The 20,100-nt window shown below is 39.0% G+C and overlaps 1 protein-coding gene across 2 annotated transcripts in view; it reads right to left on the bottom strand.

The window, feature by feature from the left end:
* Positions 1–20,100, bottom strand: part of HERC5 (HECT and RLD domain containing E3 ubiquitin protein ligase 5) — a 52,524-nt gene continuing 32,424 nt past the window's right edge. The window contains exons 14-23 of one of the 2 annotated variants that reach the window (XM_054485341.2): positions 19,879–19,992; positions 18,931–19,041; positions 16,796–16,966; positions 12,991–13,134; positions 11,812–11,978; positions 6,160–6,226; positions 5,179–5,249; positions 1,746–1,929; positions 1,563–1,665; positions 1–486 (exon numbers count right to left, since the gene is read on the bottom strand). In XM_054485341.2, coding sequence (XP_054341316.1) covers positions 281–486; positions 1,563–1,665; positions 1,746–1,929; positions 5,179–5,249; positions 6,160–6,226; positions 11,812–11,978; positions 12,991–13,134; positions 16,796–16,966; positions 18,931–19,041; positions 19,879–19,992 — 1,338 coding nt within the window. In that variant the 3' untranslated portion in view covers positions 1–280. The remainder of the gene's footprint in view (positions 487–1,562; positions 1,666–1,745; positions 1,930–5,178; positions 5,250–6,159; positions 6,227–11,811; positions 11,979–12,990; positions 13,135–16,795; positions 16,967–18,930; positions 19,042–19,878; positions 19,993–20,100) is intronic. The other variant, XM_054485343.2, reaches the window with a different exon arrangement.

The raw sequence follows: 20,100 nt of genomic DNA, 5'->3' as shown, positions 1-20,100 counted from the left end.
TTTTATGTTAATTTTTCAGTTATTTTATTTTTGAAAAATATTTCCCAAAAGAGGTAAGGAATATGATGTAGGCATAGGGATATCCAAGGGAGAGAATACAGTCACGGGTTCTAACTGGCCAGTAAACCCTCTTCTTCATCCCTCTTTACTCCTTATCACTAGAGACAGAAATGAAAAACCATGGCTTCAGGCTGCTAAAAGCCTAAAACAAAACAAAGTAGAGAAACAACAACAACAATAACAACAACAACAAAATAAGGCTGTTGGACAAGCAAGCTGGTCAGCCAAATCCTCTGTTGTTGTTGATGGCTTCTTGAAGCGCTTCTTCAACTGTTTCCATTGTAGAATATTTAGGGAGGAAGAGGACACTGAAACATGTCAGTGCTCTCATAGGGTCTCTTTCATTCCAACTTTCAGGACAGCAAAATGTTATTTTCATATTATTTAAATCTTTCATTTGTAGTCTGTCAGTTCCTGTAAGAAATACTAAAAAGAAGAATAAAATTAGGCAATCTGTTTTACATGGAGACCAAAATCTCTTTACAGAGAAAAAAATCTCTTTATTCACAAAACTTTATTGTGAGCCCATGTGCAGTGTCCTACATTTGACAGTGCATTGGGGATTGTATTCGAACAATGTCTGACACACAGTCACTGTCCTCAAGCAGCTTAAAGTCTGACAGGGAATATTAGATTCTTGTGACAAAAAAGACACATAATAGCAAGAGAAAAGCTGGAAGGTATAAGACAGCCCAAGGAGGTGTCATGAAGTTAAGTGCCTCCTGAGTTAATGCTATGCTTGAGAATAAGGAGAGAGAGCCAGGCTGGGATGACTGAGGGGATTTCCAAGAGTTCAGAATTATGCCGGACCTTTAGGGATGGAAAGGTTTAGAAAGGCAACAAGGAGGTAGGTGAGGTTCAAGGCAGGAGAAGGAACTTCAGAGAAAGGCCTGGAGGTGGGAAGGTGCAAGGTGAGCTCAGGAGTGTTCAGACAATGGGATTATTTGGTTGGAACAAAAATTTCCTCTAGGAGTTAAGACTGGAAAGGTAGGCTGGGCTTCTATTAAGTCTGAATATCTTCTAACATACATGTTACCCACAAAAATAAAAACAGAAGATAAATATTTCTCAAAAGTAAGGAAATAGAAAATGAGAAAGTCATTAAGCCTAAAGATACAAATAAAATAGCTGCGTACAGTAATAGCAAATATAGTATTAATAATATAGGAACAGTAAAAATTAGCCAAATAAAATATCTTAGTTAATCCCACAAAGGCTGAATAAGTGAATGATGACAGGGCTACAGAAAGAAGGCTTGATATTTAGCTCGGATGAAGAAACAAAAACTTTAAAAGCAATAAGAAGGGATGAAATCACAGGGGAAAAGATTGCTTATATATATTAACATTTGTTTTTTGATGTTGGGACACAGAGGATGTTCAATTGGACTAGGTGTAGCTCTGACACTATGATTTGTTGCAAACGGTACTTATCATAAAGGAAATTTTTATCCCGTTAAAAAGACATACGATTATAGATCTATTCATTGATATAATACTTACCAAGGAATTTTTTCTTTTCTTCCAGAGTCAACTTGTGGAAAGCCTTCCAAAACATCACTATGGTGGGATGTGAACTGTTATATCCTGGTTCATAACGTGCATTCTAGAGAAAATACAAAAAAAAAGTTATTGAGGAAATAGGAAAGAAAACTGAATTTAATCAACTTAGACTTGATGATGTACCTTTTCAAATGTTTTCCAATCATAATCTGTATTCCCAACAATCACATCCTTCAGTTCTTCGGGGTGGAATAATTTGATAATGTCTTCGTCACACATTTTATAAAATCCTCTCCGAAATTCTTCATAAACTGCCTTTACAGAGTCGTTGAAAATGTAATCGATATACTTAGAAACATAGTCTCTCCTTTAATAAAACAAAATGTTATTTCCACTTACTGCAATATCCTGAACAAAATGGTGAGGGGCTAAAAATAAAAGCTAGAATACCTAACAGTTTTTGAGTACCTACCATGTGCCATGGACTGTCATAGTTACTAGAGATTATCTAATGTAATTTTTTTTTTTTTTTTGATACGGAGTCTCGCACTGTCACCCGGACTGGAGTGCAGTGGCACGATCTCAGCTCATTGCAACCTCCACCTCCTGGGTTCAAAAGATTCTCCTGCCTTAGCCTCCCAAGTAGCTGGGATTACACCTGCCTGCTACCATGCCCAGCTAATTTTTTTGTATTTTTAGTAGAGACGGGTTTTTACCATGTTGGCCAGGCTGCTCTCGAACTCCTGACCTCGTGATTTGCCCGCCTCGGCCTCCCAAAGTGCTGGGATTACAGATGTTAGCCACCGCACCCGGCCCTAATGTAATTTTTATAACAACTCCATCATATGCTGCTTATAACATATATAACATAAATGTGAAAACATAGATTAAAGTCAAAGAAGGGAAAAAGATACACTATGCAAACATCAACCAAAATGAATCTGGTGTAGCTATACTAAAATCAGACAAACAAGACAAGGATAGGAAACTACATTTACTAATGACAACCGAGTCATATACCAGGAAGGTAAAACAATTCAAAAATTTGTTATGTGATTAGTAATAACTTAACAAAACTTAAAGAAACAGTCATATCCACATGTATAGTATAGATGCTGATATACCTCTCCCAGTAACTAACAGAAAAGCAGACAAAAAATTTTTAAGGACAGAGAAGATTCAAATACAATAAATGATCCAAGAAACCTATTTAGAATACTGCAACAAGATCTCTACATAGAAAACTACCTAACATTTTTTCAAGAATGACAAAAGATGATTTAAACAAATGGAGATTCTGTATTCATGGATTAAAGCCTCATTATTTTAAGATGTCAATTTTTTCCAAAAATTGATCTATAGGTTCAATATAATCAGTTTCAAAAACTGAAAAAATAAAACCTGAACCATACCTCGCATCTTACTAAAAAATCAATTAAAGTGAATCATAGATCTAAATGTGAGAAATAAAATGGTAAGCTTCTAGAAGAAAATACAGGGGAATATATTCATGGCCCTAGGATAGGGAAGTATTCATAAAATAGAAAACAGAAAAACACTATGCATTAAGGAATATATTGATAAAGTGGACTACATTACAATTATAAATTTTGGTTATCAAAAGATGCATTTAAAAAGTGAAAAGACAAGCCACAGTATATAAGAAGATATCTGCAGTACATATAACCAACAAAAGACCTGCATCTAGAACTCTCATAAACTGACAAGAAAAAAAAAGCAACAGAAAAATAGACTAAAGATGAGGAATAATTATTTCTGAAAAGAGGATATCCAAACAGCCAATAAGCATATAAAGTGCTTAACATTAGTAATCAGAGAAATGCAAATTAAAACCACAATGGAATACTACTATATACCCACCAGAATGGCTAATTCAAAAAAGATTAGTAATAGTATTAGAGTGGATATAGAGCAATTACAACTGTCGTACCCTACTGATGAGTCTGCCTCCATGTTTTATGTTTGCTTACTAACAGCTTTCAAGTCCCACTCCTCCTCCTTTTTCCCCTTTCGCCTCCATATCTGCACAACACAGCCTCACTCCCTGGGCACCCACTGATGGCTGAGTGGCTTAAACTTCCCCATGCATGCTCTGGGTTGCATGAGAACCCTGACCTTGGCCCCCTGCTGGAACCACCATAAAAACTAAAGCCACCTGCCTCTCTCTTCACTTAAGCCAAACGGATCGGCTTGGGTGCCTGTCCAGCTCTCCCCAGAAAGTCCCATTATGTACTAAACATTTTCATACTCTCTGGCATACATATGGCATCATCCATATCAATATCCAAATGAATTTCAGGTAGGAGGATTGATCCTGCCTGCATAGAGCAAGGGGTAACCACAAGGCAACAAGCACTTCTCCCAGTTACATACCAACAGAAATGCCTGCACATAAACAAAACACATGTACAAGAATGTTCACAAGAGCATTATTCATAATAGTCCAAAACTTGAAATACACTATGTCGGTCAAAAATACTACAGATAGGCCGGGTGCAGTGGCTCACACCTGTAATCCCAGCACTTTGGGAGGCCGAGGTGGGTGGATCATAAGGTCAGGAGATGGAGACCATCCTGGTTAACACGGTGAAACCCTGTCTCTACTAAAAATACAAAAAATTAGCTGTGTGTGGTGGCGGGCACCTGTAGTCCCAGCTACTCGGGAGGCTGAGGCAGGAGAATCGCTTGAACCCGGGAGGCAGAGGTTGCAGTGAGCCAAGATTGCGCCACTGCACTCCAGCCTGGGTGACAGAGCAAGGCGCCATCTCAAAAGAAAAAAAAAATACTACAGATAAATAAACTGTGACGTATTCATACAATACACAACTATATAGCTGGAAATGTTACATTTCTTGATCTTGCAGTAATTACATAGGCATGTTTGCTTTGTGAAATTCACTAAACTGTACATTTATGACTTGTGCAATTTTCTGTTATATAGGTTATACTTCAATACAAAGTTAAAAAAAAAAAGATTAGGAAATCATGGAAAAAGATGTGATGTAGGCCAGCATGCTTCCTAGAGATCTCTTTGCCACTCTGACCAACTATCAAGGGAGGTTCTATAATTCCAAACTCCACGGCTTTAAATGGCATTCCATTAGATGTTGGGAAGTCAAAATATCATAGTAACCTTTTCAACAAATACTTACTATGTGCCTGCAATGTACCAGGCACCACTGTAGACTACTCTAGGTACTGAATATACAGTGGTGAAGAATACATACCAAGTCCCTGCCGCATTCACTATCATTGGAGAAACAATGAGAAATAAATAAGCAAATAAACCCTAAAGGTAGGTAACGTGTGATATGAAAAGAAAAAGCAGAATGAGTGGATAAAGAGGGATAGATGTTGGTGTTGTAATTTTGGACAGGAGGAAATAGAAAGGTCTCTCTGAGAAAGCCATTTCCATTCCTTACCACAATATAAACTCCATGATATATATGTCAAAACACATACAACACACACCAACTTCTCTGCCTTAGTGAAAAATGGTTAATGAGAATGAAAAATTAAAGAGCTAAAAGGAATTTTTAGAGCTCAGTAAAATAAAAATAGTATATATACAAACTATTTTATTTTTTGCACCTACTTGTTAGTCTGGTTGACAATTACGCTACTTCCATTAGGAATTAAGTTTGTGTCGTTTCTGTCCCAGTGCACCTGTAACCACAAATGAACTCAGATAATATCTCCAACATAATTCTGAACAATCTATCATCAACAAAAACACTTTGGAGCATACTTTCTAAAAAGAATGTGTTAAAATGTACATTCTTGTCATAAAAGCTAGCAAGGAATGTACAAACAAAAAAATTACACCCTATCATACTGAATAAATTTTTTCAAAGCTTGAATTCTCTTATTTTAACTGATCAAATTAAACAAATTAATTGGAAAATTGCTACATCTCAGTATTCACTTCATACAGCATAGACCCAGTATGGCAGATTTACAAAAATGGCCATGAATTCTTCCCATCCTAGTTCTCCTGCCCCTTTGCCTAGTGGCTTTGCAACACTTCCAATCAAGGGGAGAGGCTATCTCTTCAGCACTGAATCTCGGCATGGCCACGTGAAATACTTTAGCCAATGGGATCTGACAGAAGCAGAAGCATGTGTGGTGAGGCTTGCTATGGCTTCCTCTCTGTAACCCTAAGGCCACCATGTAAAGAATAAACACTGCAGTCTTGCTTCAAAAACCTCAGCTAGCCTATTGGAGAATGAGAGACCACAGGGAACAGAGACAAGCTGTTCCAGCTGATACCCTATAACCCAACCAGCCTGCCAGTGACTGGGCATGTGAGTGGCACCACTGTAGACCATCCAGCTTAGCCAAGTCGGTCCAGTTCAGAAACCCACAAAATTGTATTTGTTCTTTTAGGGTACTAGGTTTTAGGGTTGGCTGTTACACAGTAAAATCTAACTGATGCACCTAGATCATGATGAAGAACAATACCTTTTTCACTAATTTATTCAGGTTTTTTTTTTAAGTAAAAGTTGACATGTTTAGTTAAATATGTAGAGTTAATCAGATGAAAACTAATCTGTTATCTGCTTTTATTGTTACTCACATTAAAATGGATGTAAAATACTTCTTCAAAGTTATCACCTTCATCATCCAGAAGTGTTTGCAAATTCCTAAGGAAAAAATAATCTTGCTTTTAAAAAGGTAATAACCATGATCACTAGACACGGCATCTAAAATAAATGTCAAGTGTATAGCTATTCTGAAGGTATGAGGTCAGGTATAGTTCACAGCACCTCTTTCTCTGCATACTGATAGTCTAAACAGGGCCAGACCTCAACTAAACATGTCAAATTTAGGAAGCTTGTCTGCAATTCTGCAGGCTGCCTGCCTGCTTCACAGCTCTCGTCCCTTTACCCTAAATTCCCTACCTAATGATTGTAGGTTTCTATTTAGAAAAGGATTCTAACGTTCACTGATAGTGAAATTCATTCAAACTGGTGTTACCTTTATTGAAGCTTTTGAACTTTACTTACAGAATAGGTCTCCTATTAAATTTCAGGTATCAGTAACTCTGAGGTGGGTCAAAGGACCTTCTCTGCACCTCTTGTCCCAATATCATCAAGCTTAAGAAACACCTGAAATTAGACTACCTTAATAGTTTCAGGGCATTTGTGAGAATAGAGGTCACATCAAAATGGACAGTAACCAATTTTTAAATTATTTCCATCCTATCAACCTATGATGCTTTATACATGCTTTTGAAATAACACGTCTCATTGTATTTGCTCATTCACTCAAATATTTATTCAACAAACATTTAAGTAACCCCTACTGTAGCAGGCATGGGGATGTAAAGTTGAGACTAAGATATTACTGCCAATACTCTGGGACTTGAAGGTGAGGTATGCCGATGGGAGTCTCACCTACAATACAGTGAGGTATGTGCAGCCAGAGAACTATGGAAATCACACAAGTATAGGCTTAAAAGAGCACAGTTAAATTTTTCTGAAGGGATACATGACATTGGGAAAGGCCTCTGGGATAAGGTGGAATCTGAACTGATTGTTTTTCGCCACTGGATTTTTAAATTACTGTATTGTGAAGTAACAGACCATGTTTTATTCATTGTGGGTTGTTTTTGTTTTTGTGGGGAAGGAGGTGAACTGTTCTCCAGCTGTGATCCTGTGAAATCGAACAAGTTACCTGCTTCTAAAATACAATGGTGGGCCAGGTGCAGTGGCTCATGCCTGTAATCCCAGCAATTTGGGAGGCCGAGGTGGGTGGATCACTTGAGGTCAAGAGTTTGAGACCAGCCTGGCCAACATGGCAAAACCTCCTCTTTACTAAAAATACAAAAATTAGCCGGGCATGGTGGCATGTGCCAGTAATTCCAGTTACTCAGGAGGCTGAGGGACGAGAATCGCTTGAACCTGGGAGGTGGAGGTTGCAGTGAGCCCAGACCGCACCACTGCACTCCAGCCTGGGGCACAGAGCGAGACTCTGTCTTAAAATAAATAAATTAAATTAAATACAACAGTGGAACAGGCATAGGATAGACATTCCCATTTCAAAAGGGAGTAATAGAAATAAGAAAGGGGTAATAGGTCCCAACTAAGTCCAAAACTCAAAATGGCATGCAACATTAAATCTTAAGGCTTGAGAATAATCTTTGACACAATGTCCCACTTTCAGGACACACTGGGTTTGGGGTTGGGCTCCTAAGTTTCCAGGCAGCCCTACACCCATGGCTTTGCTGGGCACAGCCCACCCCTGGAGGCTCTCACACATTAGTACTGGGTGCTTGTGATTCTCCCTCAGGCTGGAATTGCACACTGGTGGCTCTTCTGGGGTCTCTAGAGCAGCCTCACTCCCATGACTCCACTAGGCATTGCCTTAGTGGGGAGTCTCTGCAGTCGCCTCAACCCTGTGCCAGTTCTCTGCCTGGACCCCATGGCTCTGTGGAGTATCCTTTGATATCTAGGTGGGAGAAGCTAAGGCCCCACAGCTTGTGCACTCTGTGCCAGCAGAGATGGCACAGCCACTGTGACCCACACCTGGGGCCACTGGAGTCACACCTGGGTCACCTGAGGAGCACTGTGCCAGAATGCAATGAGTAGGGACTTGAGGCAGCGCTGGACATCAAATGTCCAGGTCCTGTGGGCACACAAAGCCACTCTTGACATAGTTCTGTCCTCCAGGCCTTGGCACTCAGAGCCTATGATGGGAGTGACAGCCCCCAATGATCTCTGAAATGCCTTTGGGGTCATTCTTCCATTGTCGTGATGGATAGCACCAGGCTTCCACCCATCCACACTAATCTCTTTATTAATAAAAAGAGTCACCTGGCCACACCCTTGGTGCTGTCTTCCAAACACGTTTGCATTCTTTACAACATGGCCAGGCTGAGAATTTCCAAATCTTTAAGTTCGGCTTTTTTTCTAATGATAAATTCCACTTTAAATAATTCTCCCTGCTTGCATGTTGGTATAAGCAGTCAAGAAAAGCCATATTGTTCCTTTACCACTTTGCTTAGAGATTGCTTCTGCCAAATATCCTATTTCATTGTTAAGAATCTTACTTTCCACAAAACACTAGGATACAAGAGAATTCAGCCACATTCTTTGCCACTTTATATAGTAACAAGGATCACCTCCTCCAATTTCCAATGTGTTCCTCACTTCCATCTGAGACCTCATCAGAATTGCCTTTATTGTCTGTTTCTACTAACATTCTGATCACAACCACTTAGGTAATCTCCAAGAAGACCAAGGTTTTCTCTAGAGGTCTCCTCTTCTTCTGAGCCCTTGCCAGAACTGCTCTATAGGGCAATACATGATTTTTCTAGCATGCGCCTCAAAACTCTTCCACTACTTACTGATTACCCAGTTCCAAAGTTGCTTCCAACACCACACTTCTTGGTAGCAATTTCCCTTAGTCCACTTAGGCTGCTATAACAAAATACCTTAGACTGGGTAATCTATAAATAGAAATTTATTGTTCATGGTTCTGGAGGCTTGGAAGTACAAGATCAAAGTGCCAGCAGATTCGGTGTTTGAATCTAAAGGGAATAAATAGGTGATGACCCATTCCTTTTCAATGGTGCCCTCTGTGTCCTCTCATGGTGGAAGGGGCCAACAGGCTCCCTTGGGCCTCCTTCATAGGGGAATGAATTCCACTCATGAGGGCTCCACACTGGGAATTAGACTTCAAAATATGAATTTTGTGGGGGACACATTCAGCCCCCGACAGAACTTTCCCTTTTGCATTTTTCTAACACCCTCTTGATGAACAGAGAAGTTCTTTAATCTTATTGCAGTTAAATGTATTAAATCTTTTCTTTACTGTTGGTACACTGCATGTCTTGTTTAAGAAATCTCAAAGGTGAGAAAGATCATTCTCCTGTATTTTCATGATTTTTGCATTTAATATCTAAATCCTTCATCCACATGGAGGTGATTATCATGTATGGCATAAGACAAGGATCTACTCTCATTTTTTTCCCCCAGATAGATATCATTTTTTTTCAGTTCCATTTATTGAGTAGTACTGCTCTTCTCCTTGATCAAATATGTCACCTCTAATAAAGTTCCATATAGGCATGGGTCCATTTCTGAGCTCTATCTTCTGTTCTATTGGAAAACCTGCACCAATATCATACATCATACTGTCCTGACTAATACAGCTTTCTAATAATTCTTGATAGCTGACAGACCAAGTTCTCCATCCTTATTTGCCTTAAGAATTATTTCTGGCTATTTTTGACCCTTTGTTCATCCATATAAATTTTAGAACCAGGTTGTCAAGTTTAATAAAAAGCCTCCTGGGATTAAAATTGAGTTTTACTAAACACAGAGATCACTGGTTCTCAAAATGTGAGCCAGACCAGCAATTCTCGGGAATCCTTGGGCCTTTACAGAGTTCATGAGGTCAAAACTATTTTTATAACATTATTAAGATGTTATTTGCCTCTTTTCACATTCTGCTGTGAGTAAACAGAAGAGTTTTCAAGAGGCTATATGATATTGTGGAATGCTCTGATAGCTAACAGGTATTTGTGTATTCCTTTGTTTAAAATATTTAATTTCTAATCCTGTAAATATTGACAGATGTAACCAACCTAAGTAAAAGCACTTTGGAGTCCTCAATATTTTTAAGAGAATCTTAAGACCTAAAAGTCTGAGAAACAAAGATACAAATTTAAAGACCTTTTAGTTCATGTACATTGTTAATTATCAGTCTTTTGAGGCATAATTATTATTTAGGTTATCTTCGATGTTTCCAGCAAAATAATAATGACAAATTTATCTCCTTTCTAAATCCTGTGCTTTTGATTTTTTTTTCTTGTCTTCTTAGTACAGTTAGTATAAATGATTGATAGACTCTGGAGCCAGATTGTGTTCAGATCATCGTTCTGCCATTATGGGGCCTTGAGCAAGTTACCTAATCTCTCTGAGTTTTAGTTTCTGAATGTGTAAAAGAGGGATGATAATAATACTAGAATCATATTACTGTTCTTATTCTTTTTTTTAATTGAGACAGGGTCTTCTTCTGTCGCCCAGGCTGGAGTGCAGTGGTATGATCATGGCTCACTGCAGCTTCGACCTCCTGGGCTCAATCTATCCACCTGCCTCAGCCTCCTGAGGTGTGCCTCCTGGCATGTGCCACCACGCCCAGCTAATTTTTGTTGTTTTTGTTTGTTTTTGTAGAGATGAGGTCTCGCTGTGTTGGCCAGGCTGGTCTCAAACTCCTGGGCTCAAGCAAGCCACTTGCCTCAGCCTCCCCGCAGTGCTGGGATTACAGGGATGAGCCATCATGCCTGGCCTGTTCTTACTCTTTAAAAACATAAAAATAAAAATAAAAATCTCTGTAGTATTCCATTTGCATAAGTATACCAAAAATATATCATTCCCTTAGTGAAGGACATTTAGGGAGTCTTTATATTATAAACTATAAATACAGTATATATTACTATACACTGATCCTTGCATGGTTGTGTATTTCTGAAAGTTAAATGTCTAGAAGTAGAATTGTTGCGTTGAAAAGGCAAATATGTTTTGATTTTGCTAAGTCCTGCCACACTGTTCTCTGAAAAGGAGTACCAATTTATATTTCCATGAATAATACCTGAAATTAAAATGAAAGTTTTCAAGCCCTTGCTAATACTATATAGCATCAACACTTCAAACCACTGTCAACTTGAAGTATAAATTAGCCTCTCACTTTAATATGCATTCTATGAGCACTGGTGAGATTGAAGACATTTTTATTTAGGAAGCATTTCTATTGCTTCTTCCCAGGTTGCCTTCTTGGATACTTTGTGAATATTTCTTATGGATGTGTAGGAATGCTTTACACAGCAGGGATATTAAAACCCTTCTACTGTTGCCATTTTTTGGTGAGTTGGTGGCTTGTCTTTTAACTTAGAAATAAGTTTCCATTTTAAAGGTGATGACATGAAACAACATTTAACATAAATATCACTAGTAGATTTTGCACCAGTCATTCTGTGCATGACTGTTCCTACACAGAAAAAGTTGAAAGATTAATGCAAACATTGAAGACTAGTTATGGGAATAATCAACACTTCCTAATTTTAGAAAAAAATTATCATCCAACAATTCTTGTCAAAGTTAAAACTGGTCTAAAGTACCTAAAATGGTGCTGTTGAACATGAAAATATTATGAAGCGCGTGTACTTAAATATTTGCCTAAATATATGTTAGATAGGGTCCTTTCTCAGGAACTGTTTACTTACTTTCCCAAATCAGGACTGAGTTCTTTCAAGTCTTCCAATGACGGTATTTGGTCCAAAAGTTTCTTAAACAGTGCCAGTGGGAAAGGGAGGTTGGCAACATTGCAATTGAACAGGGAAAGTCCACATAGAACCCCAAAAAAGAAGTATCTTTTCTTCTCAAATTTAGGCTGAAAAGCGAAAAAAAAAATCTTAAAGTATTATGAGTTTTTACCAGTACAATGAAATATTTATATTAAATAAATCTTTGTTCCTCTTTCATAAAATCAAATCTCAAATTGAAAAATTTAAAGCCTGAGATAAGAATGTTTAGGGTTTATATTAGGTTGGTGCAAAAGTAATTGCAGTTTTTGCCATTAAAAGTAAAGGCAAAACCTGCAATTACTTTTGCACCAACCTAATATTTGGTCATTAAGTCAATTTAAATCCCTGCCACTCTCACGCTTGTAATCCCAGCACTTTGGGAGGTCAAGGTGGACAGATAACCTGAGGTCAGGAGTTTGAGACCAGCCTGGCCAAACTGGTGAAACCCCGTCTCTACTAAAAATACAAAAACTACCCAGATGTGTTGGCAGGAGCCTGTAATCCCAGTTACTGTAATCCCTCCAGGGTGAGGCGGGAGAATGGCTTGAGCCTGGGAGGCGGAGGTTGCAGTGAGTTAAGATCATGGCACTGCACTCCAGCCTGGGTGACAGAGTGAGATTCTGTCTCAAAACTAAAGCAAAACAAAACAAACAAACAAACAAAAAACCAAATAAATCCCTGTCACAGTTTTGGTTCCTAAAAGCATACCAGCAATAAAAATACATTAGGTTCAGTAATCCTTATAAACTAGTTTTCACAATTTCTTTCCACAGCCTTTGTCTTCAAATTCATTAGGAAAACAGAACTGACACAAAGAATGAGTACCTAAAAAAGAGAGGGTTCCTTTTTAATCCATGCGTTATATAAATGATCAAAAAAATATATTGCTTGAGTTCTATGTGGACAGATATGGGAACCCAGGAAAAGGAAACACCATTTTAAAGAAAATAATCACCTTATTAGAATTATACATTATCTCCACAATTATATCAATAACTCCTCTCCTAACATGAAATAGTCTAGACAAACTAATTTTCTATGGTATATGATGTACTTTTTCTGTTGCAAAATACCTTAAGCAAAGAAAAGAGAACTTACCTTGACAGGAAACCACATGCAGGAAGCCCCTTCAGGATACATGAACATCCCATATTCCGGCTGAATCATCTCTTCAAACAGACAGTAGAAGAACTCTTTCTTGACTCCTCCGAGGTCATACCCAATTTCTCCACTAAATGAAACCTGAGGAAACAGAGCAAATAATACATCACTTCCAGGGCTCTATATTGCTACATATGAAGTCTCATTTAATAATAGTAAATAACTAACATTAACTGTGGACCCAAGTATTTGGAAGGCACTGAGGTAAGTATCCTACTTATATTATCATATTTAATCCCTATAGTAATTCTATGAGATAATGAGGCCTTGAGAATTTAAGTAATTTTTCTAAGTTTATACAATAGTCAGGTGGTGCAGCCTAGTTTTTTTGTTTTGTTTTGTTTTTTGAGATGGAGTCTCACTCTGTTGTCTAGGCTGGAATGCACTGGTCTGATCTCAGCTCACTGCAACCTCCGCCTCCCAGGTTTAAGCGATTCTCCTGCCTCAGCCCCCAGAGTAGCTGGGATTACAGATATGCACCACCACGCCTGGCTAATTTTTTTGTATTTTAAGTACAGACGGGGTTTCACTGTGTTGGCCAGGCTACTCTTGAACTCCTGACCTCAAGTGATCCACCCACCTCGGCCTCCCAAAGTGCTGAGATTACAGCCATGAGCCACCACACCCAGCCTACAGCCTAAATTTAATCCTATGTTGGTCAAACCCCAGAGCCTAAAGTTTTTACCACTAAATTGACCTCTACTGGCATCACTATTATAGTCATCAAATCCAAGTATAATAAAAATAAACAGAAAGAAAGAAATAAAAATCAGCCGGGCGTGGTGGCTCACACCTGTAATCCCAGCACTTTGGGAGGCTGAGGTGGGCAGATCACGTGAAGTCAGGAGTTCGTGACCAGTCTGGTCAACATGGTGAAAGCCCGTCTCTACTAAAAATACAAAAATTAGCTGGGTGTGGTGATGCATACCTATAATCCCAGCTACTCAGGAGGCTGAGGCAGGAGACTCACTTGAACCCGGGAGATGAAGGTTGCCGTGAGCCAAGGTCGCACCACTGCTCTCCAGCCTGGGCAACAGAGTGAGACGCTGTCTCAAAAATAAATAAATAAATAATAAAAATCATGATATTTAAAAAACCAAGCACACATAAGGTGTTTGCTGAAGTGGCTGTTTGCTCCCCAAGGAGGCTGGACCCCCACTGCTGACACCAATCCCTCCCAAGAGGATGCTATCATAACCCATCTTTGCTCCTTCAGTCACCCCTCCATTCCTGCCTTTTCTTGGAATACTTCACTTCCATTCACAAACATGTTAAGGTCCCCCTTAACCTTAAAAGGAAAAAAAAAAAAAATCCCAACACATTGTCTCCAATACAGACAACATGGGCTCCTTCCACTCTTGCCAAACTTCAGAGATATACGCCAACTTCCAAACCCACTTCTCCACTTAAATGGGTCTCTCCAAGAAGACCAACAACTGTAAATCCCCAAGCTCCAAGGATTTTTTCTCATATCTCATCTCCTCAATTTTGTTAACTCATTTTCCACTTCTGATCATGTCCTTTTTCTTGACATACTCTTCTCCCTTGCTTTCTCTTATGAAGCCCTCTTCACAGTTTTATGTCTCTCTTCTTTTTCCTGCTGGCTTAATTTCTAGAAACAGAATTGCAGACAGTTCTATCCTAACACTTCTGTCCTTTCTCTCTGTTCTTTCCCTGGATGCTCATTTTCTCCTTAAACTTTGTTTATCACCCATAGGTATTTAACCTTCAGATTCAGTGCATTTTCTCTCCTGATTGACAGTCACTTTCAAAGGCCTGTTCAACATTTCTACCCAGATGTTACACTAGCATCCCAGAAAGCTCCTCTTACCAGTTTCTTTACTTAGATGCTGCCTCTTCCTTTCCTCTTGGTGAAATAGTGAAATATTAAAAATCTTTGTAGCAAGACCAGGTGTCAAACCCTTCTCCCTCTTCTTACTAAGGACAAGCTGCCCGATCTCATAAAGCCTCAGTTTTCCCACAAGATTATCAGAAAGATTACAGGGGTCATACATGTAAAATGCCTCACACAGAGCCTGCAAATGGTAAATGCTGAGTGTTTCCTGAATTTAAAAACTGAATGAACAATATATAAAAGTGGAACTCAAATAATCGAGTGGACTGACTGGCAAAGCATAGAGTCACATAACAAGTTCATTAGAGTTATACAATTATCTGTGTGCAAAAATACATGGAAATGCCAACTCTAACTGCAATATATATATTTTTTTCCTTGAGACAGAATCTTGCTTTGTCACCCAGGCTAGAGTGCAGTGGGGCAATCTTGGCTCACTGCAACCTCCACCTCCCGAGTTCAAGCGATTCTCATGCCTCAGCCTCCCAAGCAGCTGGGATTACAGGCACCCACCACCACACCCAACTAATTTTTGTATTTTTAGTAGAGATGGGGTTTCACCATGCTGGTCAGGTTGGTTTCGAATTCCTGACCTCAGGTGATCTACCCACCTCGGTCTCCTAAAGTGCTAGGATTACAGGCATAAGCCACTGTGTCTGGTGCAATATGCTTTTAGATCGGTATCTTGAGACTTAGTAAAATCAATCTTTCTTTAATCTGAGTAGGAGAAGTGATAAACTAGGGTCCCCAATCAAAAATACTACATTTACTAAATATTATCAGGCCAATCTTTATCCGTCTTCATTAAGCAGAAAGTCTAGTGCCTAATGGCTGGGCCCAAATCCTGGCTCTGATGCTTATCAGTTGGGTTATTCTTGGATAAGTTACCTAATAGTTCTGTACCTCAGTTTCCCCATCTGTAAAATGGGGGAAAAACAGAATCTGCCACATAGTGTTGTTGAAAGGGTTAAAAAATTAGGTATAAGGCACTTACAATTCTTGCCACAAGGACAGCACTCAAAAGATCTACTGGTCATTATGATTTGGTATCAAATATTTACTAATAAGATAAATTATATGGTAATTAAACAAATAATCAGTTAAAGATCTTCCGAACATGGTCAAATCTACAATTATACCCCAAAATAACTGTAGGATTTAAAGAGGAAGTTCTCTTTTCTACAAAGCAATTTAGGTTATTATTATTGTTGTTTTTTTTGAGACAGAGTCTCGCTCCGTCACCCAGGCCGGAGTGCAGTGGCATGATCTCAGCTCACTGCAACCTCTGCTTCCTGGGTTCAAGTGATTCTCATGTCTCACCCTCCTGAGTAGCTGGGATTATAGGCGCTCACCACCACACACGGTTCATTTTTGTATTTTTAGTAGGGACAGGGTTTCACCATGTTGACCAGGCTGGTCTCGAACTCCTGACCTCAGGTGATCCACCTGCTTCAGCCTCCCAAAGTGCCGGGATTACAGGTGTGAGTCACCATGCCTGTGCCAATTTAGGTTACTGCATAAGAACAAAAACAATCCCTTAATTCTCCTCTATGCTAACCATCTCACTGAAACCCTTCAAGGGTGGTGCTAGCCAGGCTAGGCCAGACCTCAGAAGGGACTGGACCTCTTAGGGCCAACACTGAACTATCTACCTGAGCAGGGTGTGGGGAGAACAACCACTTTGCCTGCTGCTCCTTAGCCCAAACATACTGAGTGCCCACAGCTATCACCCAAAACGCAAAGGCAACTAGGGAATCAGAGGAACCCTAAAATAAACAACCTCTGTGGCAAAGGAAGATAACTTCCTCTCTATGAAACCATTTGCTACCTTCTTTTATGTTTTTCTTTTCTCGGCAGCAAAAGCATTAAGTGAGAATTATACTTTACCCATAACTCTTTCCTCAGGTCTTCATTCTCAAACTGACTTAGCTGATTCAAAACATCCTCAATCAAGTGATTCCTTCTGACTGTTAGATCAAACGTGGGCCTCAAAGCAAATTCAGACTCTCTTTCTTCCTCAATTGCTGCCGACCTAAGATAAGCTTTATGTTTTTTACCCTAGGAAAACAGAAACAGAAATATTACACTTTATTTTACCATTGGCCCTCTCTTAAGTAAAAATTTGGAAAGCAGAATAAACTGGTTATGCTTATAAGTGCAGGTCACATTTATGAAAAGAACCTTATATGCACCACTGAAGATAAATGATAACATCAGTATTTAGTCTCAGTGAGCAGAGGAAACAAGGGACCTGAAGAATCAAAGCCTTTGTGGAGCCAACCTGGATGAGCAAGTAAGTTACCAACTGCAGGTTTTATCAGACCACTTTCTCCTATACACACAATTATTAATGCTTAAGATACCAAAGCTACTTATTAACAGGCTAAGAGATGTATTGGTATCCACTTAAACAGTGCACTGCAACATGATGCTCTCTCATTCCGAAGAGAAGTTCAGATGTTTAGAAAGCAAACAAGCTGCAGGAAAAAAATCCAGGTATGAGAGATGTCACCAAACAACCTACTCCAGGAAAAAAAAAACCTAGACAAGAGATTTTAAGGGAGAATTTACCTAACAAGTTAATCGAAGAGAGACAAGTGGGGAGAGAGAGTGGGAGAGACGGACAGACAGACAGAATGTCCATTCTGAAACCAAATGGCAATTTTAGGTCATTAAAGTCTATGGTTCAGGGCCGGGCACAGTGGCTCACGCCTGTTAATCCCACCAGCACTTTGGGAGGCTGAGGCGGGCGGATCACTTGAGGTCAGGAGTTCGAGACCAGCCTGGCCAACACGGTGAAACCCTGTCTCTACTAAAAATACAAAAATTAGCTGGGTATGGCAGCAGGCGCCTGTAATCCCAGCTACTCGGGAGGCTGAGTCAGGAGAATCGCTTGAACCCAGGAAGTGGAGGTTGCAGTGAGCCAAGATCACACTACTGCACTCCAGCCTGGGCGACAGAGGGAAACTCTCTCAAAAAAAAAAAAAAAAAGAAAAAAAAAAGTCTATGCTTTTAGCAGAAAAAGTAGTAGTCAAATATTACTTCTATGAAATTATCTCTGGAACCTTGTTTAAAATCAGGAGAGAATAGGTTGTAAGAGTTGAAGCAAAACAAAGTTCTTTTATCTTTTGTTCTTTGATTTCCCTTTGTTGAATATTTCATTACAGTCATACTCAGAACTCATAAATCAATTTCCCATTTCTATTATGGTAAATGCATTACATGAAACTATCTGCTTTAAGGACATATGTTTGAATATTATACATACCTATAACATATGTCTGCATATGTAAAAGTGATAATAATACCCAACCCTTTGGGTACTTTGTGTGAGGCAGTTTTAAATGCTTTACCTATATTAACAAATTTAATCCTTATAAAATTGCAACAAGGCAGGGATTATCTGATACAATTCCTTGGGAATTTTCAATTGCCCAATTTTACTACTTTGGTGGTAAAATATTTTGTTAACGTTTGATAAAATATCCATCCACTTTGCTGGATATATCTACAAACACAACCACCTCGGCTAGTAACAGTACTGTACATAGAAAAGGGGGGAATCTGTACAAACCTCTATTATGGCACCATCACAGAGTAGTAGCCATTTATTAGGCTCCTAATTTCAGGAATCCTCGGCCACTTCTATTCCTGCTACTGTATCCTTTCCTTAGATTGTGCCTCCTTACATAGGTGCTAGTCAAGCCCAAGTTTGTTATGCCTCTTTGAGTACTATTCAGAAGACTACAGGCTGCCACTGCCAACTTCAGGTAAAAACCCGACAACTAGGCCAGTTGTCCAAGCTCCATCCCTTGCTACCAAGGCCCTAATTTGCCTTAAGGTGAAGATGATTCAAATTATGACAGTCGGCCTTGCCTTCTTCATTAGAGTATAAGCTCCTTGAATGCCACAACCATTGGTTTCACTGGTAGGTGGTTCTCTTATCACCCCCAAAATACTGCATAATTAAGAAGGCACTTAGCATGTGATTTATGCTAATGAAGACAAATAGGCATACATACCTCTATTTTTAAAAGTGTGTCTGTATGTAGTAGTTTAATTTTCGATAGATTATTAAAGATAAATGGAAAGTGACTGAATATGACACAGCATTCTACATTTTCTGAAGTGTCCTAAAAATGGAAATGACAATAATTCTGATAAGTTAAAGGACAGAGAAACCTTACACTTTACCTCATAGCCTTACATCCCTGATGGTTTAAGGTCTCAGTACTTCCAACAAAAGCAATCCAAATTACTGGTCCATAGTACTAGTAGTAGAAAATGTGTTTTATATGTATCAATGAAAGGTATATAAAGACAATGTTTAGTGCCCATTTAATTTAGCAATTAATTATAAACTTTGGATGCTTTCCCAAAGAGTCTGTTCTGCTGAAACCTGAGTTTCTACCATGTGAATAAGCTCAGTTGCATTTGGTAAACGGAGAATGATATAACATGGGTAGCTGGTTAGCTCATACATGAATTTTGCTGGGCAAGACTTGATGTGCTAGAAGGAGAATTATAACCTTCAGAGAAAGGAAGAAACACTTCGGGTCAACTGCTACCTTGGCAGCAGGAGCCCTTCAACTGTATCTTCAGAAAATAAAAAAGGAGTGCTTACACCCAAGACACTACCCACAGGGTCTTGGCTCTTGGCTCCTGATGAGTCTCACTGCCTTCTATGACCACTTTAAGGGTATCAGAGCCCCACTAGTCCTTCTCTACTCACAGTGTAGACAGATTTCTACCCTTTCCTTTTTGTACATTTTTCATACTCCCATAGTCATCTCCCAAGGTGTCAATCACTTTTCTGCTGGAACTCTGACTAAAAAATTGCATAGATTTTGAGGAGTCTTAACGTTTCCCACAAGCCCTGCTATTTCTATTGTGCAATTTTGCAGAGGACAAGAAATGCCTGTGTTAACTCACTGATTATCAATTTCCCCCTTTAAACATGCTATACCTACCACAGTCATTTTCCACAAGTACCTTCTGCATACTTCTACAAAAAAATTGAGACGGTACAAGAGTTCGTCTACTTGGAAAATACTTTCAGGTAGTTGACATTTCATCTGGTTTACCTTAAATAAAACATGACTTGTGAAAAAGTTTTATATTTAAAGACAATTTTGCTTAATAGCTGTTAGATTAATAGATTAAATTGTAAATGAAACACTCTTATAATGACC

Source organism: Pongo pygmaeus, chromosome 3 (assembly GCF_028885625.2).
Source record: "Pongo pygmaeus isolate AG05252 chromosome 3, NHGRI_mPonPyg2-v2.0_pri, whole genome shotgun sequence".
Taxonomy (NCBI): domain Eukaryota; kingdom Metazoa; phylum Chordata; class Mammalia; order Primates; family Hominidae; genus Pongo; species Pongo pygmaeus.
The sequence above is the reverse complement of the archived record's forward strand: the minus strand, read 5'-3'. Positions and strand labels throughout refer to the sequence as shown.